At 48.9% G+C, this 17,061-nt stretch overlaps 8 protein-coding genes across 8 annotated transcripts; 5 read left to right on the top strand and 3 right to left on the bottom strand.

Annotated features, from left to right (window-relative positions):
• Nucleotides 1-911: 911 nt before the first annotated feature.
• On the bottom strand, nucleotides 912-2,357 carry PENARI_c045G03755 (uncharacterized protein; the record flags this gene model as incomplete). Its single annotated transcript, XM_022637265.1, has 7 exons — nucleotides 912-1,275; nucleotides 1,376-1,503; nucleotides 1,563-1,698; nucleotides 1,752-1,810; nucleotides 1,888-1,928; nucleotides 1,978-2,058; nucleotides 2,111-2,357. The coding sequence occupies 7 exons, from the start codon at nucleotides 2,355-2,357 to the stop codon at nucleotides 912-914; spliced, it is 1,056 nt and encodes a 351-aa protein (XP_022482856.1).
• A 1,782-nt stretch (nucleotides 2,358-4,139) lies between these two features.
• PENARI_c045G07074 (uncharacterized protein) lies at nucleotides 4,140-6,600 on the top strand (the record flags this gene model as incomplete). Its single annotated transcript, XM_022637275.1, has 18 exons — nucleotides 4,140-4,225; nucleotides 4,275-4,308; nucleotides 4,353-4,495; nucleotides 4,543-4,571; nucleotides 4,674-4,738; nucleotides 4,792-4,863; nucleotides 4,912-5,026; nucleotides 5,074-5,152; nucleotides 5,204-5,238; nucleotides 5,287-5,315; nucleotides 5,369-5,401; nucleotides 5,450-5,474; nucleotides 5,528-5,729; nucleotides 5,799-5,876; nucleotides 5,930-6,058; nucleotides 6,108-6,255; nucleotides 6,313-6,391; nucleotides 6,443-6,600. The coding sequence occupies 18 exons, from the start codon at nucleotides 4,140-4,142 to the stop codon at nucleotides 6,598-6,600; spliced, it is 1,539 nt and encodes a 512-aa protein (XP_022482858.1).
• Nucleotides 6,601-6,652: 52 nt separating this feature from the next.
• Nucleotides 6,653-7,416, bottom strand: PENARI_c045G01723 (uncharacterized protein; the record flags this gene model as incomplete). Its single annotated transcript, XM_022637260.1, has 2 exons — nucleotides 6,653-6,660; nucleotides 6,969-7,416. The coding sequence occupies 2 exons, from the start codon at nucleotides 7,414-7,416 to the stop codon at nucleotides 6,653-6,655; spliced, it is 456 nt and encodes a 151-aa protein (XP_022482876.1).
• Nucleotides 7,417-8,172: 756 nt separating this feature from the next.
• On the top strand, nucleotides 8,173-9,303 carry PENARI_c045G02510 (uncharacterized protein; the record flags this gene model as incomplete). Its single annotated transcript, XM_022637261.1, has 3 exons — nucleotides 8,173-8,300; nucleotides 8,355-9,042; nucleotides 9,097-9,303. 3 exons carry the CDS (start codon nucleotides 8,173-8,175, stop codon nucleotides 9,301-9,303), a joined length of 1,023 nt encoding a protein of 340 aa, XP_022482875.1.
• A 204-nt stretch (nucleotides 9,304-9,507) lies between these two features.
• PENARI_c045G10516 (uncharacterized protein) lies at nucleotides 9,508-10,389 on the bottom strand (the record flags this gene model as incomplete). Its single annotated transcript, XM_022637282.1, has 2 exons — nucleotides 9,508-10,009; nucleotides 10,121-10,389. The coding sequence occupies 2 exons, from the start codon at nucleotides 10,387-10,389 to the stop codon at nucleotides 9,508-9,510; spliced, it is 771 nt and encodes a 256-aa protein (XP_022482865.1).
• A 1,214-nt stretch (nucleotides 10,390-11,603) lies between these two features.
• PENARI_c045G11284 (uncharacterized protein) lies at nucleotides 11,604-12,308 on the top strand (the record flags this gene model as incomplete). The annotated part of the gene is made up of 1 exon (XM_022637285.1): nucleotides 11,604-12,308. The coding sequence occupies one exon, from the start codon at nucleotides 11,604-11,606 to the stop codon at nucleotides 12,306-12,308; it is 705 nt and encodes a 234-aa protein (XP_022482878.1).
• Nucleotides 12,309-12,384: 76 nt separating this feature from the next.
• Nucleotides 12,385-13,257, top strand: PENARI_c045G00933 (uncharacterized protein; the record flags this gene model as incomplete). Its single annotated transcript, XM_022637259.1, has 1 exon — nucleotides 12,385-13,257. The coding sequence occupies one exon, from the start codon at nucleotides 12,385-12,387 to the stop codon at nucleotides 13,255-13,257; it is 873 nt and encodes a 290-aa protein (XP_022482880.1).
• Nucleotides 13,258-15,389: 2,132 nt separating this feature from the next.
• On the top strand, nucleotides 15,390-17,048 carry PENARI_c045G12317 (sugar porter family MFS transporter; the record flags this gene model as incomplete). The annotated part of the gene is made up of 3 exons (XM_022637288.1): nucleotides 15,390-15,572; nucleotides 15,622-16,761; nucleotides 16,815-17,048. Coding segments are annotated over 3 exons (1,557 nt in total), but the record flags the coding sequence as incomplete, so codon positions are not given.
• Between the last annotated feature and the right edge of the window lie 13 nt (nucleotides 17,049-17,061).

The raw sequence follows: 17,061 nt of genomic DNA on the forward strand, positions 1-17,061 counted from the left end.
GTAGTGAGCTCCACAATCTCCCTGTCTGACAGCTCTGCCTTGACAAGTTGATGGAACACATTATCAGAAACAGTCACAGATTCAGTCATTGCATCGGTATAAGCAAGAACCGCTTGCTGCCGAGCCGTGAGGCATGACTTCTTCCAGGCCCCGATTATTTCCTCTGCAGCTTGACAGAATGATGGAAGCGAACGCGCATCCTGCAGCTCTTGTGCTTGAACTCCAGGCATCCAAGCAAGTGGCGCGTGGATATTCCACTCGTAGACGGCATTGTTCAAAACGGCTATGCGGCTGATGGAAAGTTCCAAGACCGTGGGGAGTGTAGATCCCCTCCTAATCTAGGCTTTCAGGATAGCTTTCGAATAGGGGCTCCAATCTCGCCGGGCAAATTCCGGCGAAAGAAATAGCTATTGGGTCATACTTCGCGGACAGATGCCGCAAGGTGAATTCGCGAAGTAATGAATACACTTCCCGATACTTCATTGTGTCAGTCTCTAGCGCAAAATAAATGAAACTTTCTTCCAATCGAGAACCTTAATAATGGGAAAACCCAAGACAGTATAATCATGTTACAATGCGGCCTAGGAAATCTTCAAATTATCCTCATTCGTGTTCCAACTAGCGTTTTCGTGATGTACTGGTAGTAATTATTGGATATTTTTGGAATTTTCTTTAACATACACATAAAGGTGGCATTGCATAGGGACATAGGAGTATGGCGAGCTAAAAGATTCGTTCTCTATGAAAGTTAACTCGTGTTGGCCGTCTAAAGCCACCTCTCACATCCAATCCAGCTCAAACGGATAGTACTGAGATCTTTTTTAAAAAAGGTTCAATAACCATTCAATTCACATTCCACTCTATCACAGGATACTAAGGCATGATAGAGTGAAATTGTGGCTCTAGTTCAACTAGGTAGCCTCATATGGCGATGCGTTGTCCGGATATTGAAGCGACGCAACAAGGTCCAAAGTCTGGTTGGACGGAGTCCAGTCCAGAATGTAGATCCAACCCTCAGAAGTGTCACTTAGGTACATATAGTCCGTCGGACCCTCGGGATCACATTTGGTCTCGTCCTCCCAAGGCGCAACGCGAAGACGACCCGCAGAACCAAGAGTCATAGGTGCCTCGTAAAAGCTCACCGCATCTTCCTTTGTGAGGTATCCTGCATCATCCACTTCGAAGGCAGCGGCATATCCATTTACTTCGGGACAGTTCCAGCTGCGTGTGGAGGTGAAGAGATACTTGCCGTCTCTCGAGGGTCGGACGGTATTACTGCGGAATGTGAAGTGTCCTCGGACGTCTGTTGTTCCTCGACTTGAAGACAAGCCTTTGTGTTTAGGAATTTCAAGATAGTCTTACCGGCAGGAATCACACTGGCACGCTGTATATGTTGAGCTGAGTTTCACCGATCTCGTAAACGTCGAGCCATTGAGCTGGGATAGAAATTGTCAATTCCAGAACGATCAAACCATAAGAGCATAAATCACTATGTTCTGTAACCTGTAATGCACCGGATTAGTTGGTTTGTTTAGCCAAAGTTTCATTTAAGAATCACATACCACGTAGAGAAGCTTCCCATCCTCGCTAGGATACGAATTACGGGGACCATCGCCCTCCGTTGGGCTCAAGTTAATGGACAGAAGCTGAGCCGTGCCATTGTCGGCAATGTCGTACGTGAAGATAGAGTTCATACCGCTACTAAGAATCAGCCAATGTCGGTAATATGTTAGGCTTTGTAGTTGACTGACAGGTGAGGAACAAAACCCTTGTTATTCACATTGACATCGAAAGCATGAGCGCCGTGCAACTAATTTTGTGGAGTCAGAATGAAACAGAAACCATAATCAACAGTCTAAGTCGAAGAAACTCCAAATATTGACTTACGACAGCACCTTGGGTCTTGTCCACCCTATCAACATCCTCAACTGGGATAAGATAGAGCTCGTCAGTCTGATTGCCGATAACCCCATTGACCTAGATAATTGATCTGCGCAGTTGGACCACCAGCGGAGAAAGAGTACTGGTCATCATCGGAGATGTAGCAGGCCGAGGATGCTATGAACCTTAGGAAATTTATCTCAAGAAACCGCTGCGATTATACACCTACTGGTGTTAATGATGCTGGGGTGGGTGAATTGATAGTCCTGATCAACACCCCAGGTGAACAACCGCGGAGGCTCACTCATGGGGTTTGCGTAAACCCGGTTTTTGGCCGCATTGCTGGTCACGAATTGGTGTAATCCAAAGCCCGGAATGGTCGAATTGAGAGTCAGTGTTCGGGATATAGTATCAAACGCAAGTAGAAACAGAGTGCTGTTGGTATAGGAACCCGTGAGGAGGTGGTGGAGTTGCATTTTGGTAAGAACGGACGCACTCAGAGATACAGAGACATGTAATTTGCTTCAGAGAAGGTCAGCAGGGCATTGGCTTTAAGTGTAAATGACTGGTAGTAATATCCCAGGATCTACCGTACTGCGATCAACATAACATGCTAGTCTCTTGGCTCTAGCCCTGCGCAGTTTCCCCGGAGCCCATGGGCAACACTACCCCAGGATTAAAGTTGTGTAATTTGATCTGGGTAAAGGTTTTGAGAGCGGGAATTGCCCGTTCACATATTTGCAATGGGCGTGGTGGTGTGGTTAACAGCCGCAAGGAACCGGCCATTCTCCGGATGCCTTTGCATATTCTTTGTTTGGCTTCGGTATAGGAAGCACAAAGACGCCGCACTCCTGCCGATCGCTGTACGACTAAGTAACTCCGTTCGGATACGGGGCAACCGACCTGGGACCTCACCCAGTCGAGTATAGGCGGTAACCTCGTTCTGCGCACAGGTATATGATGTGGGTGTTGAGCCCTTCGGAATTTGCCCGGGGACCACCACAAAAACAATAGGTTTGAGGTTTCCATGGCCAGCTCAGACACTTAGTCGGTTAGGGGTAGTGGACAGTGGCTAATCAATCTTTTCCTAACTTGTGCAATACCTACATGTACGTGCTGCTATGCCAACTATGGCTTACATCCATCATGACTCATGGAAGAAGCACCTGGGCAACTCCCTAAGTAAGTCACAGCTCGGCTCTGAGAATCATTGAGGGAACTCCTTTGAGAAGATCAACCCCATAAAGGCCTTGGGGTCTGACCAAATGGCCATTGGAAATCCGTTGCTCGAAAATTTCCAGAGTTGTCACCAAAGTCTTCAGGCTTCCATTGTGCGTATAGACAAAGAAGAGACGATACTTCCAGGTCTCACCCGAAGATGCTGTGGACGCTCACTTCTAACCTTCAGGTTGCCATGCTACGACTGCCCTTAGACAGGGACAGAACCGGCGGGTTGCCGGGTAACCCGCGGGCTCGAAACGGTGCGAATGCTTCCATGATGAACATAAGTTATGCGGAATGGGGTTATCTTCTAAAAGGTAACTTGACGTATGTCTAACTGATTCTTTCTATCTAGCTTATCTTCTAACTAGCTTGAGTTTAATTATTTACAGGGTATGCAGGTAGTTATGTGAGGTCAACGCGTCAACGTGTCGCTCTCGGCGCTTTTACCCATCAAAATGGCCCGTCCACTTCCGACTCCCCTTCGGACTATTTTAAGCCCTTTTTTTCGCACGGTTTTCCGAGTTTGTTTTAAGATATACCCATCTCTAAATTGCGTTGAATTCTAGGGCCATTCTGACCCGAAATTGGTAGCATGGTAGTACAATAACTTCGTTTGATCTGTCTAGTTGTCACTTGTGCGCTATCTCCTCTCCGGTCGCTAAGCGTTACATTTCACGTTTAAGTCCCCGACGACACAATCATATATCTGCGATTGTGGAATCAATTAGTCAAGTAATCGCAGTCTAACACTTGTCATTCGCGGCCTATCGACTTCAAGGGGTTCAGCACTAACTCCCCTGATTCGTGTTAGCCGTAAGGCTATGCAATATTGGGCAAGTCCATGCGACGATCTACAGCCGCCTTGTACCGACTTCACTTTTGATAAAAGCTGAGATGCATTCATAGCTTCCCCGCATATTGCAACGGAGCTATCCGCAGTTCGGCAAGACCACCCTATGTTGCGGATACTTAGACTCCATTCTTCCCTCGGGGGTTTTACCAAACACCCTCTGGAACTCGAAATTTGACTCACGATGAAAGACAGTCCGCTAGATGGTGATGATGCCCAGTTGGCAGCGATGGGGCATCGGCCCGAACTCCAGCGCAGTTTTTCCACATGGTGAGATCGACCCACAATTTGGAAACAAGTTGATACTGATGGTTTGTAGGTCCATGCTAGGATTGGCGTTCGCTGTCCTCAACGTAGGTACTCCTTTACTCTCAGTCGGACCCAGCTGACCAGTCAGTCATGGACAGCACTCTCAGCCAGCTTGTCGATCAGTCTCACATCCGGTGGAAGCACAAGTGTGATATGGGGACTGGTGACTGCGGGATTCTGCAATTTATGCATCGCATGCTCGTTGGCTGAGTTCCTCTCAGCATACCCGACGTACGTACATTTTGTCGTGAAACGTATGCCAAACTAATGTTTTGCAGAGCTGGAGGACAATACCATTGGGTTGCAGGTGAGTCATTCTCATTCTTTCACCAATTCATGGACTAAAACTAACGAATACAAGCGAGTATGTGATCTGATCGACTCTTTTGATTCATACTGACAGATACAGTCGCGTGGCCGAAATGGGTACCCATTCTATCATGGATCACAGGCTGGATCAATGTGGCAGGCTGGGTAGGCAGAACATCGACCTAAACCTAACACGGGCCCGAAATTGATGAATGCAGGTTGCCCTCGTCGCTACAAACTCACTTCTTTCGAGTCAGCTCATTGTTGGGATTATCTCCACCCTTCACGAGGTAATAAACCTCCTCCTCATTGCCAAGTTGTACTAATGCAGTATACAGAGCTATAAGCCCCAACGCTGGCATCAATTCCTGATTTACATTGGACTGACCATTGGTTCATTCGTTATCAATGCTTTCATGAACTCCATTTTGCCGGTAATCTACCGTGGCGCTTGTATGTTTCCGTCCCTTCTTTTTTGTTGTGATTCTTACACTGAGCAGTTATGTGGTCCATTGGAGGTTTTGTGGTAGTGTCCATCACAGTCCTCGCATGCGCATCTCCCAACTATAATTCAGCCTAGTATGTTCTCAAGTCCTCGATATTCAAGAGACAAGCTTCTAACGTCGATAGCTTCGTGTTCTGCGACTTTGTCAACCAAACAGGCTGTATGACTCCCCTTCGAACTCTTATCGGATGATGCTAATTCAAGACAGGGCCTGATGGAGTCGCATGGCTTCTTGGTGTACGTTATGTGCATACATGATAACCCAACTCTTGGTATTGACGAATCTTCAGTTGCTCCAGGGAGGCCTAGGTGTTACAGCTTTTGTAAGTGTCTATTACTCTTTAATCCGCTCCTCAACTAACATCTCTCAGGATGCAGTGGCGCATATGATTGAAGGTAACGAGACTTTCTGGCTCTCAAACGTATAAGCTAATGTGTCTTCTTTGCAGAGGTACCCAACGCCTCAATTGAAGGACCTAAAATCATGGTGTCCTGCGTGGGAATCGGTACAGTTACCGGTTCAATCTTCCTCATCGTTCTCCTCTTTGTCGCGGGCAACATGGAACAAGTCACAACCTCGGCAGCTGGTCCTCTGTTGCAGATTCTACTAGATGCAACAAAGAGTAACGCGGGCGCTATCTGCCTTTTGATGTACGTGATAAAGAATTTCGAATCATTCGCTTTCTCTTCGAGTTCACTAATTCCAACATTTCATCACAGGCTGCCACTTGTCTGCTTGGTTTTCGCTATCATCAGCGTTATGACTACCAGTAGCCGGATGATTTTTGCTTTCGCGAGGTAATGGCTTTTGTCTCACCCAAACCTGAAAGACGTGTACTTATTTTCATCAGAGACGGTGGTCTTCCTGCTTCCCGATTCTTCGCAACAGTGCACCCCACCCTCAAGTTGCCCCTTAACGCACTCATGTTGAGCGTTGTTGTGGTTATCGCGTTCGGATGTATTTTCTTGGGGTCTTCAAGGTAATTTCTATCTAAGTATGACGGCTCAGCGGTGACTGACTGGATCTAGTGCTTTCAACGCGATTATCTCCGCTTCAGTTGTTGCACTGGACCTATCGTACGGCATTCCAATTGCCATCAACTGTCTGCAGGGACGTCGAAGACTACCCGAGCGAAAATGGAGACTGCCAAGTGCAGTTGGATGGTTTGCCGACATAGTATGTTGCACCAGGTATTCCATGCAGATAATTAATGGGATCTCTAATGCCGAACAGGTTTCCTTATCCTACATCAGCCTCACCACTGTGCTGTTCGTTTTCCCGCCGTCAAGCACAGTAACCGGGAGCAGTATGAGTGAGTGTTCCATGCGTAAGTTGATACGGACATTTTGCTGACGTTTGTTAGACTACTGTATCGCAGCATTTGCTGTCATCATCATCGTCTCCGTATTCCAGTGGATTGTTGACGGAAGGAAGAACTTCACTGGTCCTCGATTTGATATGACCATCGATGCCCTGGATGCCATGCCCACAGAACAAGAGCCCAGCATACACGAGAAGTAGACCTTGCTGCTAACAGTAAAGGCGGGATAGATCCATTTCTCGCGTGTATCAACTATTCGGCTATTGCCCTCCAGGGGTCCAACGCCTCTATTTAGAATAGGTACAACTGGTTCAAACAAGACCTGGAATAAATCTTTTAGTTGAACGATGCCACTCCTCCCACTGCCTCCCAAATTTTTGTCTCAGCATCTCTTCTTCGTCTCGCACCCGCACTATTAAGACCCAGAGGGCAAACCCTACGAGTCCAGCGATCGCACTAAATCCCCACCCATGCCACCGAGATAGTGCCGACGCGGGAATCCAACAAGCGGGCGTGGCATCCCACCGCAGAAATAATGTCACACACCCAATGACTATCATAGCCATACCCGTATAGCTGGGGTGTTGGATCCAGCCATACATTCCAGTTGTTACCAAGTCATCCGGTGCAGCCAGTTGAAAGGTAAAGTATTTTCCGAGTCCTCCGTAGGCCGAGAGACGAATATACGCGCCGAGGTATATGAGTCCCAGGGCAGACAGAGTCATAGAATTCCACGTGAAAAGGTCCGTATTCGTATTCTGGGACAGGGGACACACTTGCGACAAGCGAGCAGGGGCGTATTGGGGAATCGCTGTCAGGAGCGCATGATACATAATGGCAGTGATACCAATCCGGCGCATAATAGTTGGGAAACTTCCTGCAATAAAATTGATGCGATCTGTTCGGTGGCGATCCTTTTGTTCGGGGGGAGGATTTGGCGGCGTGGCGCAGAGCACGCTGAGGTAGCCTGCCACTGTCATCGCAATGGCGAGTAATGTAGTGCCTGTTTGGTTCATGATTGATTTCAGATGTCAGGGAATTGGAAGAGCAAATCCCGGGAAGTCCGGGAGCAAGAAGCCCGCTGGAGAGTTACGCGAAATGACACGTTTCGAGAGAGTGTCTCCAACGCGTGTTTACCAGTGTAATCTTTGCCTTGCAATTATTCCTAATTATACATTATGAATATCAAAATTAATATTACGCGTTATTCAAAGGCTTTTCGTCTCGAGTTCTAGAATTCCACAATCCCGCTGAACTATATATCGTGGATCCGCACCACCTCCGCTACTGATACAAGTACTTATCGTAGTTACCCGACCTAAGATGGATACAAAACAACCAACCGAGATGTTGAAGTGAAAGGATTCAGTCCGATGCTATCCAATACTGAGGCATTCAGAAGTAGATGATCTTTTAAATGGATCTTGACTGTTGAAGCCGAGGTCCGAGCCATTGCCTCCGAACCATGACCCTATCACGGGATTTGACTGTAACAATACTATCATTCGCAGATTGAAATTGTCCACAAATGAAGAAACTAGCCGAATATCTGGATAATAGCATAACACTTGGAGTATAATGTGTCCTGCTGGAAGCACTCGTGACGTCGATCACGTGAGAGGAAGAGTATCACACGTGACTCGTAATTAGCAATCCACGTGACCAGGGGTTATCGCCATGTGAGAATCGCGGAAAAGCTTATCGGCGAAAAAAGTTGTTTGGAGACCAGCTCCAACCTCTCCCTTCATCGCATCATTGGGAACGACGTGAGTATGGAGGGAAATGCACAGGCTCGGTATCAACACACAGGGGAACCCCGTTTAGCAGGAGAACCAATCAAGCCTGTTCATATTGCGCCAAAAAAGACTGTCAAGTCATGGGTACACCTTCTTGCGGGCGCGTAAGTCTTCCCAGCTGGTATTATATCTGTACTCTTCTGACATATCTAATATAGGAGTGGTGGAATGGCTACTGCCATCGTGACTTCGCCCCTTGACGTCCTACGAACACGTCTTCAGTCCGACTTCTACCGAACCCAAAACACGGGCGCCAACCAGCCTCTTCAAGGATCAAACCATAAAACGATACGCATTATCAACTCCATATATCGTGCTGAAGGCTGGCGAGCATTTTTCCGAGGCCTCGGCCCAAGCATAGCGGGTGTAGTCCCAGCGACCGCCATCAAATTTTACGTCTACGGGAATTGCAAGCGTATTGGGGCTCACATAATGGGACACACAGAAGAGTCTCCCATCGTTCACGCCCAGGCTGCGATTTGCGCGGGACTAGCAACATCTACAGCAACAAATCCAATATGGCTGATCAAGACACGGCTACAACTTGACAAAACAAGCACCGGTGGTCGTCGATATCGCAATAGCATGGATTGCATCAGGCAAGTCCTACGAAATGAGGGAATAGCAGGTTTTTACAGGGGAATGAGCGCAAGCTACCTCGGCTCGATTGAAACAGCTCTACACCTAGTGCTCTATGAACGGTTGAAAACTGGTCTCAGTCGGTCGTTGGCAGCCACCGAGGGAACACGAACACCTTTTTGGGACGAAGTTTGCCATTGGATTAGTACCAGTGGCGCTGCAAGTTCTGCTAAGCTTGTGGCAGGTCTAATTACATATCCTCATGAGGTACGCCATTTCGAGGCAATTGTCTGAGTCTCAAGCTGATACTAACATCCTTAGGTTATTCGAACAAGACTGCGCCAGGCACCGGTGGAACATGGCCGGCCTAAATACACGGGCCTGGTACAATGCTTCCGTACCGTCGCCAAAGAAGAAGGTATGGCGGGCTTGTATGGAGGTCTAGCTCCCCATATGGTCCGTTCCTTACCGTCAGCCATTATCACGCTTGGTGTGTATGAGTTTGTGCTGAGGGTCACTGGTGCCTAAGTGACTGCTAAGTGACTGGCCCCATTGTAAAATATAACTTTGTACATTATCGATTTGTCTTGGTTCTTTGTATTTATAGGAGCCAGGGCTACATTTACATTCTTGTATTATATTGAACGGGATGCTCTCAATTGCAATTATGAATACCCCTTTCACGAACCACGTTTTATGTTTCATCTTTACCCAGGGCTTAATACTTCAAGTTTAAAAAGTCAACCTGGCCAGGGCACCAACACTGCCAGTGATAGTCCAGAGGGGAATAGCCAAGGAGGACTCGGTTCCAGGCTGTGTGCTCTCCGCAGCCGCACCAGTAGCAGTAGCAGTAGCAGTAGCAGTGCTTGTTGCCGAACTGCCGCCCCCAGTGGCCTTTCCGGTGGCAGCTGTGTCCGAAGTCACAGTAACAGCGTGTAACACTGCATTCATAGATTGGCCAAATGTCCACGTGAAAATATCACCACTGACCGGGGCGGAAACCACCCCGTCCTTGTTGGACAAGGTCTCAGTGCCATTAGATGGCATGCTGCTTGGCTGATAGAATTTGCTGATTGCACCGGCGTCAGTACGACCGTATCCCAAGTCGCCCGCACAATCATATGACTCGAGATATGGTCCACATTCTGCCCAATTGTTAGGTGAAAGGACTGCCTCGTTCCACGCGTCCACCCCAAGTAGAGAAGGCTTCGTGTTGGGGCAGGTGTCGTAGATACTGTACAACATGGTTAGCTGAGAGATTGGAGCACTAAATTCCATGGCTTCCAACGTACGCAGAGACAAAAGCACTCAATCCACAGCATATGCAAGCCCTACCATAATCCACGATCGCGCGTCGGTATCAGTAATTTGGTTGAGGTTGGTCATGTTGTTGCTGCATTCTGTCATCTGGAGCGTAATCAAATGCTGCTTCTTTCCAATTTTTCCAAGGTTGCAAGAAGAGGAATCAGGGGCATCGTTGGGTGCTGGCCAGAATGGAACGGCATCGTAATTGGGATTGATGCAGTAAGTAAAGAAATCTCCGACGGTATTCTGGTACTTGCAAGTTAGATCTGTAGAATCGTTAGGTGAAATGATCAAGAATTGAATTGCCATGAGTCTGACCTCGTTCCAACAGCCTGCACTAACACAGTCAATTTGATGTGCGAACTTGGCACATTCACAGACAGCGATACAGTCACTGCCCAGCCCGGGGCATTGCTTGTTCATGCAGGTGATACTTCCACCGCATGAGTCGGAGCATGCTTGACTTCCACCAGCACAGTTCTTGTTTACACAATTTATGTACACAGTATCTGCGTCTTTGTAGCAGGACGTGAAACCGTTTGAATCCGCACAAGCCGACGCATTAAAAAGCCGACTTTCTCAGAGAGGCACAAGGAAGATAACGCCCCCAGAACTAGAAATAGATGCGATTTTGCAAAGTCATCATAGCATAGCATTGAATTTAGGAATCGTAAGCTTTCCACACATTGCTGCCAGGCACAAGCCCTACTTAAGATATGTTCCCCTGCGGCTGAAGGATCCTTAGACCCTCTTGTAGCGCATACAGTTGGAACAGCTCAATTCACATCGCGAGATGTATTTAGCGATGATCCTTTCTCGCCAAACTAAACCTTGTGCGGACTCAATATGCGAGGCTAAACAGGGACAAACGGGAGCTAAGACCTGCCGGGCCAATGGGTGCCGGTCGCTCGGCCTGTGGCGGCAATTCCGAGCCCAATGACGTCCTTGGCGCCAGCGAAACATCTTTTGCACGCCGGAGATCGGCCGGTGCCCTAAGGGCGTTAAACGAGCATAAACCGGATCACAGAGTTCATAATCCACGTTTTGCTGGACTATTGGAAATAGAACCAATACCAGGTAAATGCTTGCTGTACTTCAGCATCCAGTATCATACGGTACTCGAATTTTAGAATAATGCACAGCAGCCATTAGATTAGACATTGCCGGGGTCACCCTGCGCAGATTGCCGACCAAATTACGCAACTCGCAAAAGAAATCCAAATCTAGCATAGCCCCAAATGCTCTGAGTGTTGTTTGGAGATTGAGTTGATGGTTAAAGATTGTCTTGTGCAACACACACGTTTGCCCCCTGGCGTCAATGTATGCACAGATATGCATATACATACATATATTGACGCAAGCGGTTTGCGCGTCGAATACAATTCAACAAAAGCTCATTCCGAGGTAGTCTATCTATGATCCCATCACGATAGAAGAACCTAGAATTAGCTATAAGAGACAGGTGCTATTCTTAATGATCCAGCGGCACTCATTCCGAGAAAGTATTTCTATGATCCCTCGCCATGGGAGAACCAAGCATCAGCTTTGAAGAGACAGGTGCTACTATCAATGATCCAGCAGCGGAAATGGCCGAGCCCAGCGAATTGAAGATGCAAGAGGCTTATCAGCGATATGATTCGGAACGGGACAGACGACTGCGACCAGACGGTTTCACGCAGTACGTGGACTTCGTTGATGAACCTGCAGCAGACCTTCGGCCAGCAGAGAAGATTGTGACCAACGATAATCTGAACCAGCAAAAGGATTTCCGAGTTCTCATTGTTGGTGCTGGCTTCGGGGGACTACTATTCGCAGTTCGTCTACTTCAAACTGGCTTTTGCCAGCCCGATGAAATACTGCTTGTGGACAAAACTGGTGGCTTCGGAGGAACATGGTGGTGGAATAAATATCCTGGCTTGACTTGTGATGTTGAAAGTTACATCTGCATGCCCTTGCTGGAGGAGACGAACTACACGCCCTCGCACAAATATGTCTCCGGGATCGAGTTGAAAGAGCACGCGGAACGAATCGCCAATCAATGGAACCTCAAGAAACGGGCCTTCTTCGGAACCGAAGTCGATAAAATGGATTGGAATAATGAGGATGCCCAATGGAGAGTACACATAACAAAGAATAATAACTTACCTACGATTCTGAAATCAGATATTGTCATCATGGCCAACGGCCTGCTGGACTTCCCAAAGATACCCAAAGCTGAATGGCCTTGACACATACAAGGGTCATGTTTTCCATACATCGCGCTGGGACTACGCTTACACCGGAGGAAGCCAAGACAATCCCACAATGGATAAATTACACGACAAGACGGTTGGGTTTGTGGGAACAGGTGCAACTGCAGTTCAGGCAATTCCACACTTGGCCCAGTGGGCAAAAAAGGTTATTGTCTTCCAGCGTACGCCATCGTCCGTGGATGTTCGGGGAAATTCTGTCACAGATCTCACTTGGTGGAAAACAATGATCCAGGAAAAAGGCCCTGGATGGCAACGAGGATGTATGGAGAACTTCAACTCCTTCATATCTAATGACCCTCAAGTGCCAGATGTCAATTTGGTGGACGATGCGTGGACCAGACTGCAGACCTTCAGCGCACTAATTGGTAGTCGCTCAAGTCTTCAACCACAGTACCTGACACAGATGAAAAGGCTGGACTTGCGTCGCCAGGAGAGAATTCATCATCGCGTTGAGGCGACAGTCACAGACCCAGCAACTGCAGAGCTGTTGAAACCGTGGTATCCCAGCTGGTGCAAACGGCCGTGCTTCAGTGACAACTTCCTAGCAGCCTTCAATCGACCCAATGTCTCACTGATAGACACAAAGGGAAAAGGCGTCCAAACGGTGTCAGATCGCGGTATCGTTGTGGATGGGACAGAATACGATTTGGACACTATCATCTTCGGCACGGGATACAGCGTTGGGAGTAACGCTAATGTTGAACATGTGCCTGTCATCGGACGTGGCAACCAGACCCTGCAACAGAAATTGGGGCAAGATGGAATGGCCTCACTGCATGGTATAATGACGTTCGGGTTCCCCAATCTGTTCTTTCCAGCTCCGTACCAAGCAGGTGCCACTGCCAGTCAGGTCTATCTTCTCGATCAGCTAGCCATTCATGTTGCATACATACTCTCTCGGAAGCAGACAGGGGCAACTCAGTGACGACAAGGTTTACTGTTGAACCCAGCTACACCTCTGAGGAAGAATGGACGACACAGGTGTTGATGAGAGCAGGGGCATTTGCAGGTGTCGGTCACTGCACCCCTGGATATTACAACCGAGAAGGGCTTCAGCTCGAGGAAAGCGAGGTTTTCAAAGCCGCACGCTCTTGCATCTGGGGACAGGGGATCAAGAGTTACGTCGAAACCATTGAGGAATGGCGACAGAATAGCCGGTTGGCCGGTCTTGACATCCAGTATCGGTAGTCTGTCCCACGGAAAAGTCGGTTGAAAGGGGAGTTTCTTAGTTGTTCTAGACCGGAATTCAATTTGAATCGCTCGATTGAGGGACATGAAAGTCCATATAGAGCTCTCATCGTCGAGTAAGAATGACTGGATTGACTGCCGGTCAGGATTTCCGCGGAATTGTAATGTCGCTCACGGGGGTTCGGCCGATAAGATGACGAATCTACCAGGGCCAAACTGGGAACTTCTAGACGTCTCCGGTGAGAAAACAGAGAAAACAGAGAAAACACATGGGGTAGTACCCCCAGGAAACCTGGAATCCGGAGTATCTCCGCGTTCTAGGTCTACTATGCCTCGGAAAGTACCGAGCACCTTTCAACAATGGCCCAGTCTTTCGCAACAGGTCCACTGCAACCACAATTTAGACCTAATCTAACGAAATTGGCTCACCGGCATGGAAGCATCGGACCATGTTCCTCGGCTCGCGAAATACGGGGATAACCAGTTCTCGGTCGGGGATCTGGAGAATGTCACGGCACAGTCGTATCCACTTACCCCCGGTCCTCAGGACGAGGCCACATGGCCCACTGGAAATACCTATTATGGTCATGACAAGCGATGGGGTCCCAAAACCACTAGACGCTCAGACCGGTTCATGTAGCATTTGCCTGATTTGGCCAAAACAGGAGGACGGCAGTTGGGAGTAACTTATACAGTAACCATACATAGTACGAATAGCATGTCACCTTGAATTAGTGCGCCAAGGAACCCCAGGGATTGGGGCCCGACAATAACCCGTGGCGAAATTACTCGCAGCAGGAAATTTCAGGCCAAGACCCAACCGTGGAAAGTGACTCCTGTGGTTGGTTGATTCCCCCGGAGAGAAACTCCAGGAATCTTGTCTGGGGGTGGAACCATTCGCCCCAGGCTCGGTTATGCCCGAGATCATTGACCTGTTGATCTGTCTATCATTGTCTATCATTGCCTCGATTCACAGTCTATCTTAGATTCTAGATTTCTTATCCCCGACACCATGGTAAATTCCAAGGTTCTTCTAAAAGCAAACCAATATCTTCCTGTATAGAGTCAGCCCGCTTTACGCCAAGACCCTTTCCTTTTCTCACTAAGGAAAGTGATATTTCGTGGCGTCCCTAAGGTCCGTGCTTTGAGACGGCTGGCGATGTGACATTGAAGGGCAGGCCAGGCTAACGGGAGAACGGCAGTTGCAAATTCGGTCCAGTCAGCAGGCCCAAGCGGGTTTAGTATTTGCCGCTAAACAGAAGAGAAGAATAAAAATAAACGCGGAGTAAAAATAAAACGAGAAGAGGCAAAACCAGAGTCAACGCGGTCCAAAGGGGAGAGAAAAAAACTTCGAAGGCACGTGGCCCGCAGGGGACTGACAAATCAGAAGTGAAATGCCCCGGACCCCAAGCCCAAAGGGGATAGTGTCGCCGGAGCCGAGCGTCCAGCCCGAGACTCTGTTTGGTGGCTCAGGCCCCATCTTGTCCAATCACAGTCCGAGTTCAGTCGTTCTTTCCCCGGAGTCGCCTGTCACCCAATCAGCATCGACTTCCCCGGTTTCCTATACCTCCAACCCGACTTGGCCTCTTCTTCCTGCAGCCGATGCTGGCGTGAGCCGACAGTCCAACCCCGAGGCCAAAGCTGGACTAGTTACGCTTTTTTTTTGCTTTTTTCGCTTTTTTTTCCGGACCATGGGGTCTGGGGATTGATGTTTTAGCGGGCCCCTCCCTGTATAAATCTCTCTGTTTCCCCCCCCAAGTCGCTACTACTTTTTTGTATTCCTTTCACATCTCTTTAGTACTATTATATCTCAACCTCTTTCAAGATCTTTACAATCCCTTTGGATTTTGTCTTGAACATCTCCTTACCATGCCTGGTGGTGGAGTCATCTCCTCGCCTGCGGACACCATGCGTGTCGAGGCTCCGGTCACATTCAAGGCCTACTTGATGTGTGCCTTTGCTGCCTTTGGTGGTATCTTCTTCGGATATGACTCTGGTTATATCTCCGGTGTTCTGGGAATGTCCTACTTCATTCAGCAGTATGAGAATCTCGTGAGTTAACTTGATCTGGCATCCTGAAACCTCTACTGACCATGAATAGGACCCCGCTACTACTCCCTCGGATCTTTTCGTTATCCCCGCCTCAAGGAAATCGCTCATTGTCTCTATTCTATCTGCTGGAACATTCTTTGGTGCTTTGATTGCTGGTGATCTGGCTGATTGGTTTGGTCGTCGGACTACCATCATCTCCGGATGTGGCATTTTCATCATTGGTGTCGTTCTGCAGACTGCTGCTAGCAGCCTGGGTCTGCTCGTTGCCGGTCGTCTGATTGCTGGATTCGGTATCGGTTTCGTCTCTGCCATTATTGTTCTCTACATGTCGGAGATTGCCCCGCGCAAGGTCCGTGGTGCCATCGTTTCCGGCTACCAGTTCTGCATCACCATTGGTCTCATGCTGGCCTCCTGCGTCGACTATGGCACTCAGAACCGCACTGATAGCGGTGCCTACCGCATTCCCATTGCCCTCCAGATGCTCTGGGCTGTCATCTTGGCCATCGGTCTGTTCCTCCTTCCTGAGTCTCCTCGTTACTTCATCCGCAAGGGCCAGAAGGAGAAGGCCCGTGATGTGCTTGCCCGTATCCGTGGCCAACCTGCTGACTCCGAGTTCGTTACCCTGGAGCTGGATGAGATCGACGCCAACAACCAGTATGAGCTGCTGCACATCCCCCAGGGTGGATACTTCGCCACCTGGTTCAACTGCTTCCGCGGCAGTCTCTGGGAGCCCAACAGCAACCTGCGCCGCACCATTCTCGGTACCTCCCTGCAGATGATGCAGCAGTGGACTGGTGTCAACTTCGTCTTCTATTTCGGAACCACCTTCTTCCAGCAGCTTGGCACAATCCAGGATCCTTTCCTGCTGAGCATGATCACCACCATTGTCAACGTCGTCTCCACTCCCCTCTCCTTCTACGCCATTGAGAAGTTTGGCCGTCGCCCCCTCCTCCTGTGGGGTGCCCTGGGCATGGTCGTCTGTCAGTTCATTGTCGCCATTATTGGTGTCACTGACGGCCACAACCCCAAGGCTATCAGTTCCATGATCGCCTTCATCTGCATCTACATCTTCTTCTTCGCCACCACCTGGGGTCCTGGTGCCTGGGTTGTGATCGGTGAAATCTACCCCCTGCCAATCCGTTCCCGTGGTGTTGCCCTCTCGACCTCCTCTAACTGGCTCTGGAACTGCGTAAGCATCCCCCCATCCCTCAAACACGAAAGATACACTAACCTTCTCAACAGATCATCGCCGTCATCACCCCCTACATGGTTGATTCCGACAAGGGTAACCTTGGACCTAAGGTGTTCTTCCTCTGGGGCTCCCTCTGCACCTGCGCCTTCATCTACACCTACTTCCTGATCCCCGAAACCAAGGGTCTCACCCTAGAGCAGGTCGACAAGATGATGGAGGAGACCACCCCCCGCACCTCCGCCAAGTGGAAGCCTCACTCCACCTTCACCGCCGAGATCGGCCTCGTCGACGAGAAGA

Source organism: Penicillium arizonense (genome assembly GCF_001773325.1).
Source record: "Penicillium arizonense strain CBS 141311 chromosome Unknown PENARI_contig045, whole genome shotgun sequence".
Classification (NCBI taxonomy): domain Eukaryota; kingdom Fungi; phylum Ascomycota; class Eurotiomycetes; order Eurotiales; family Aspergillaceae; genus Penicillium; species Penicillium arizonense.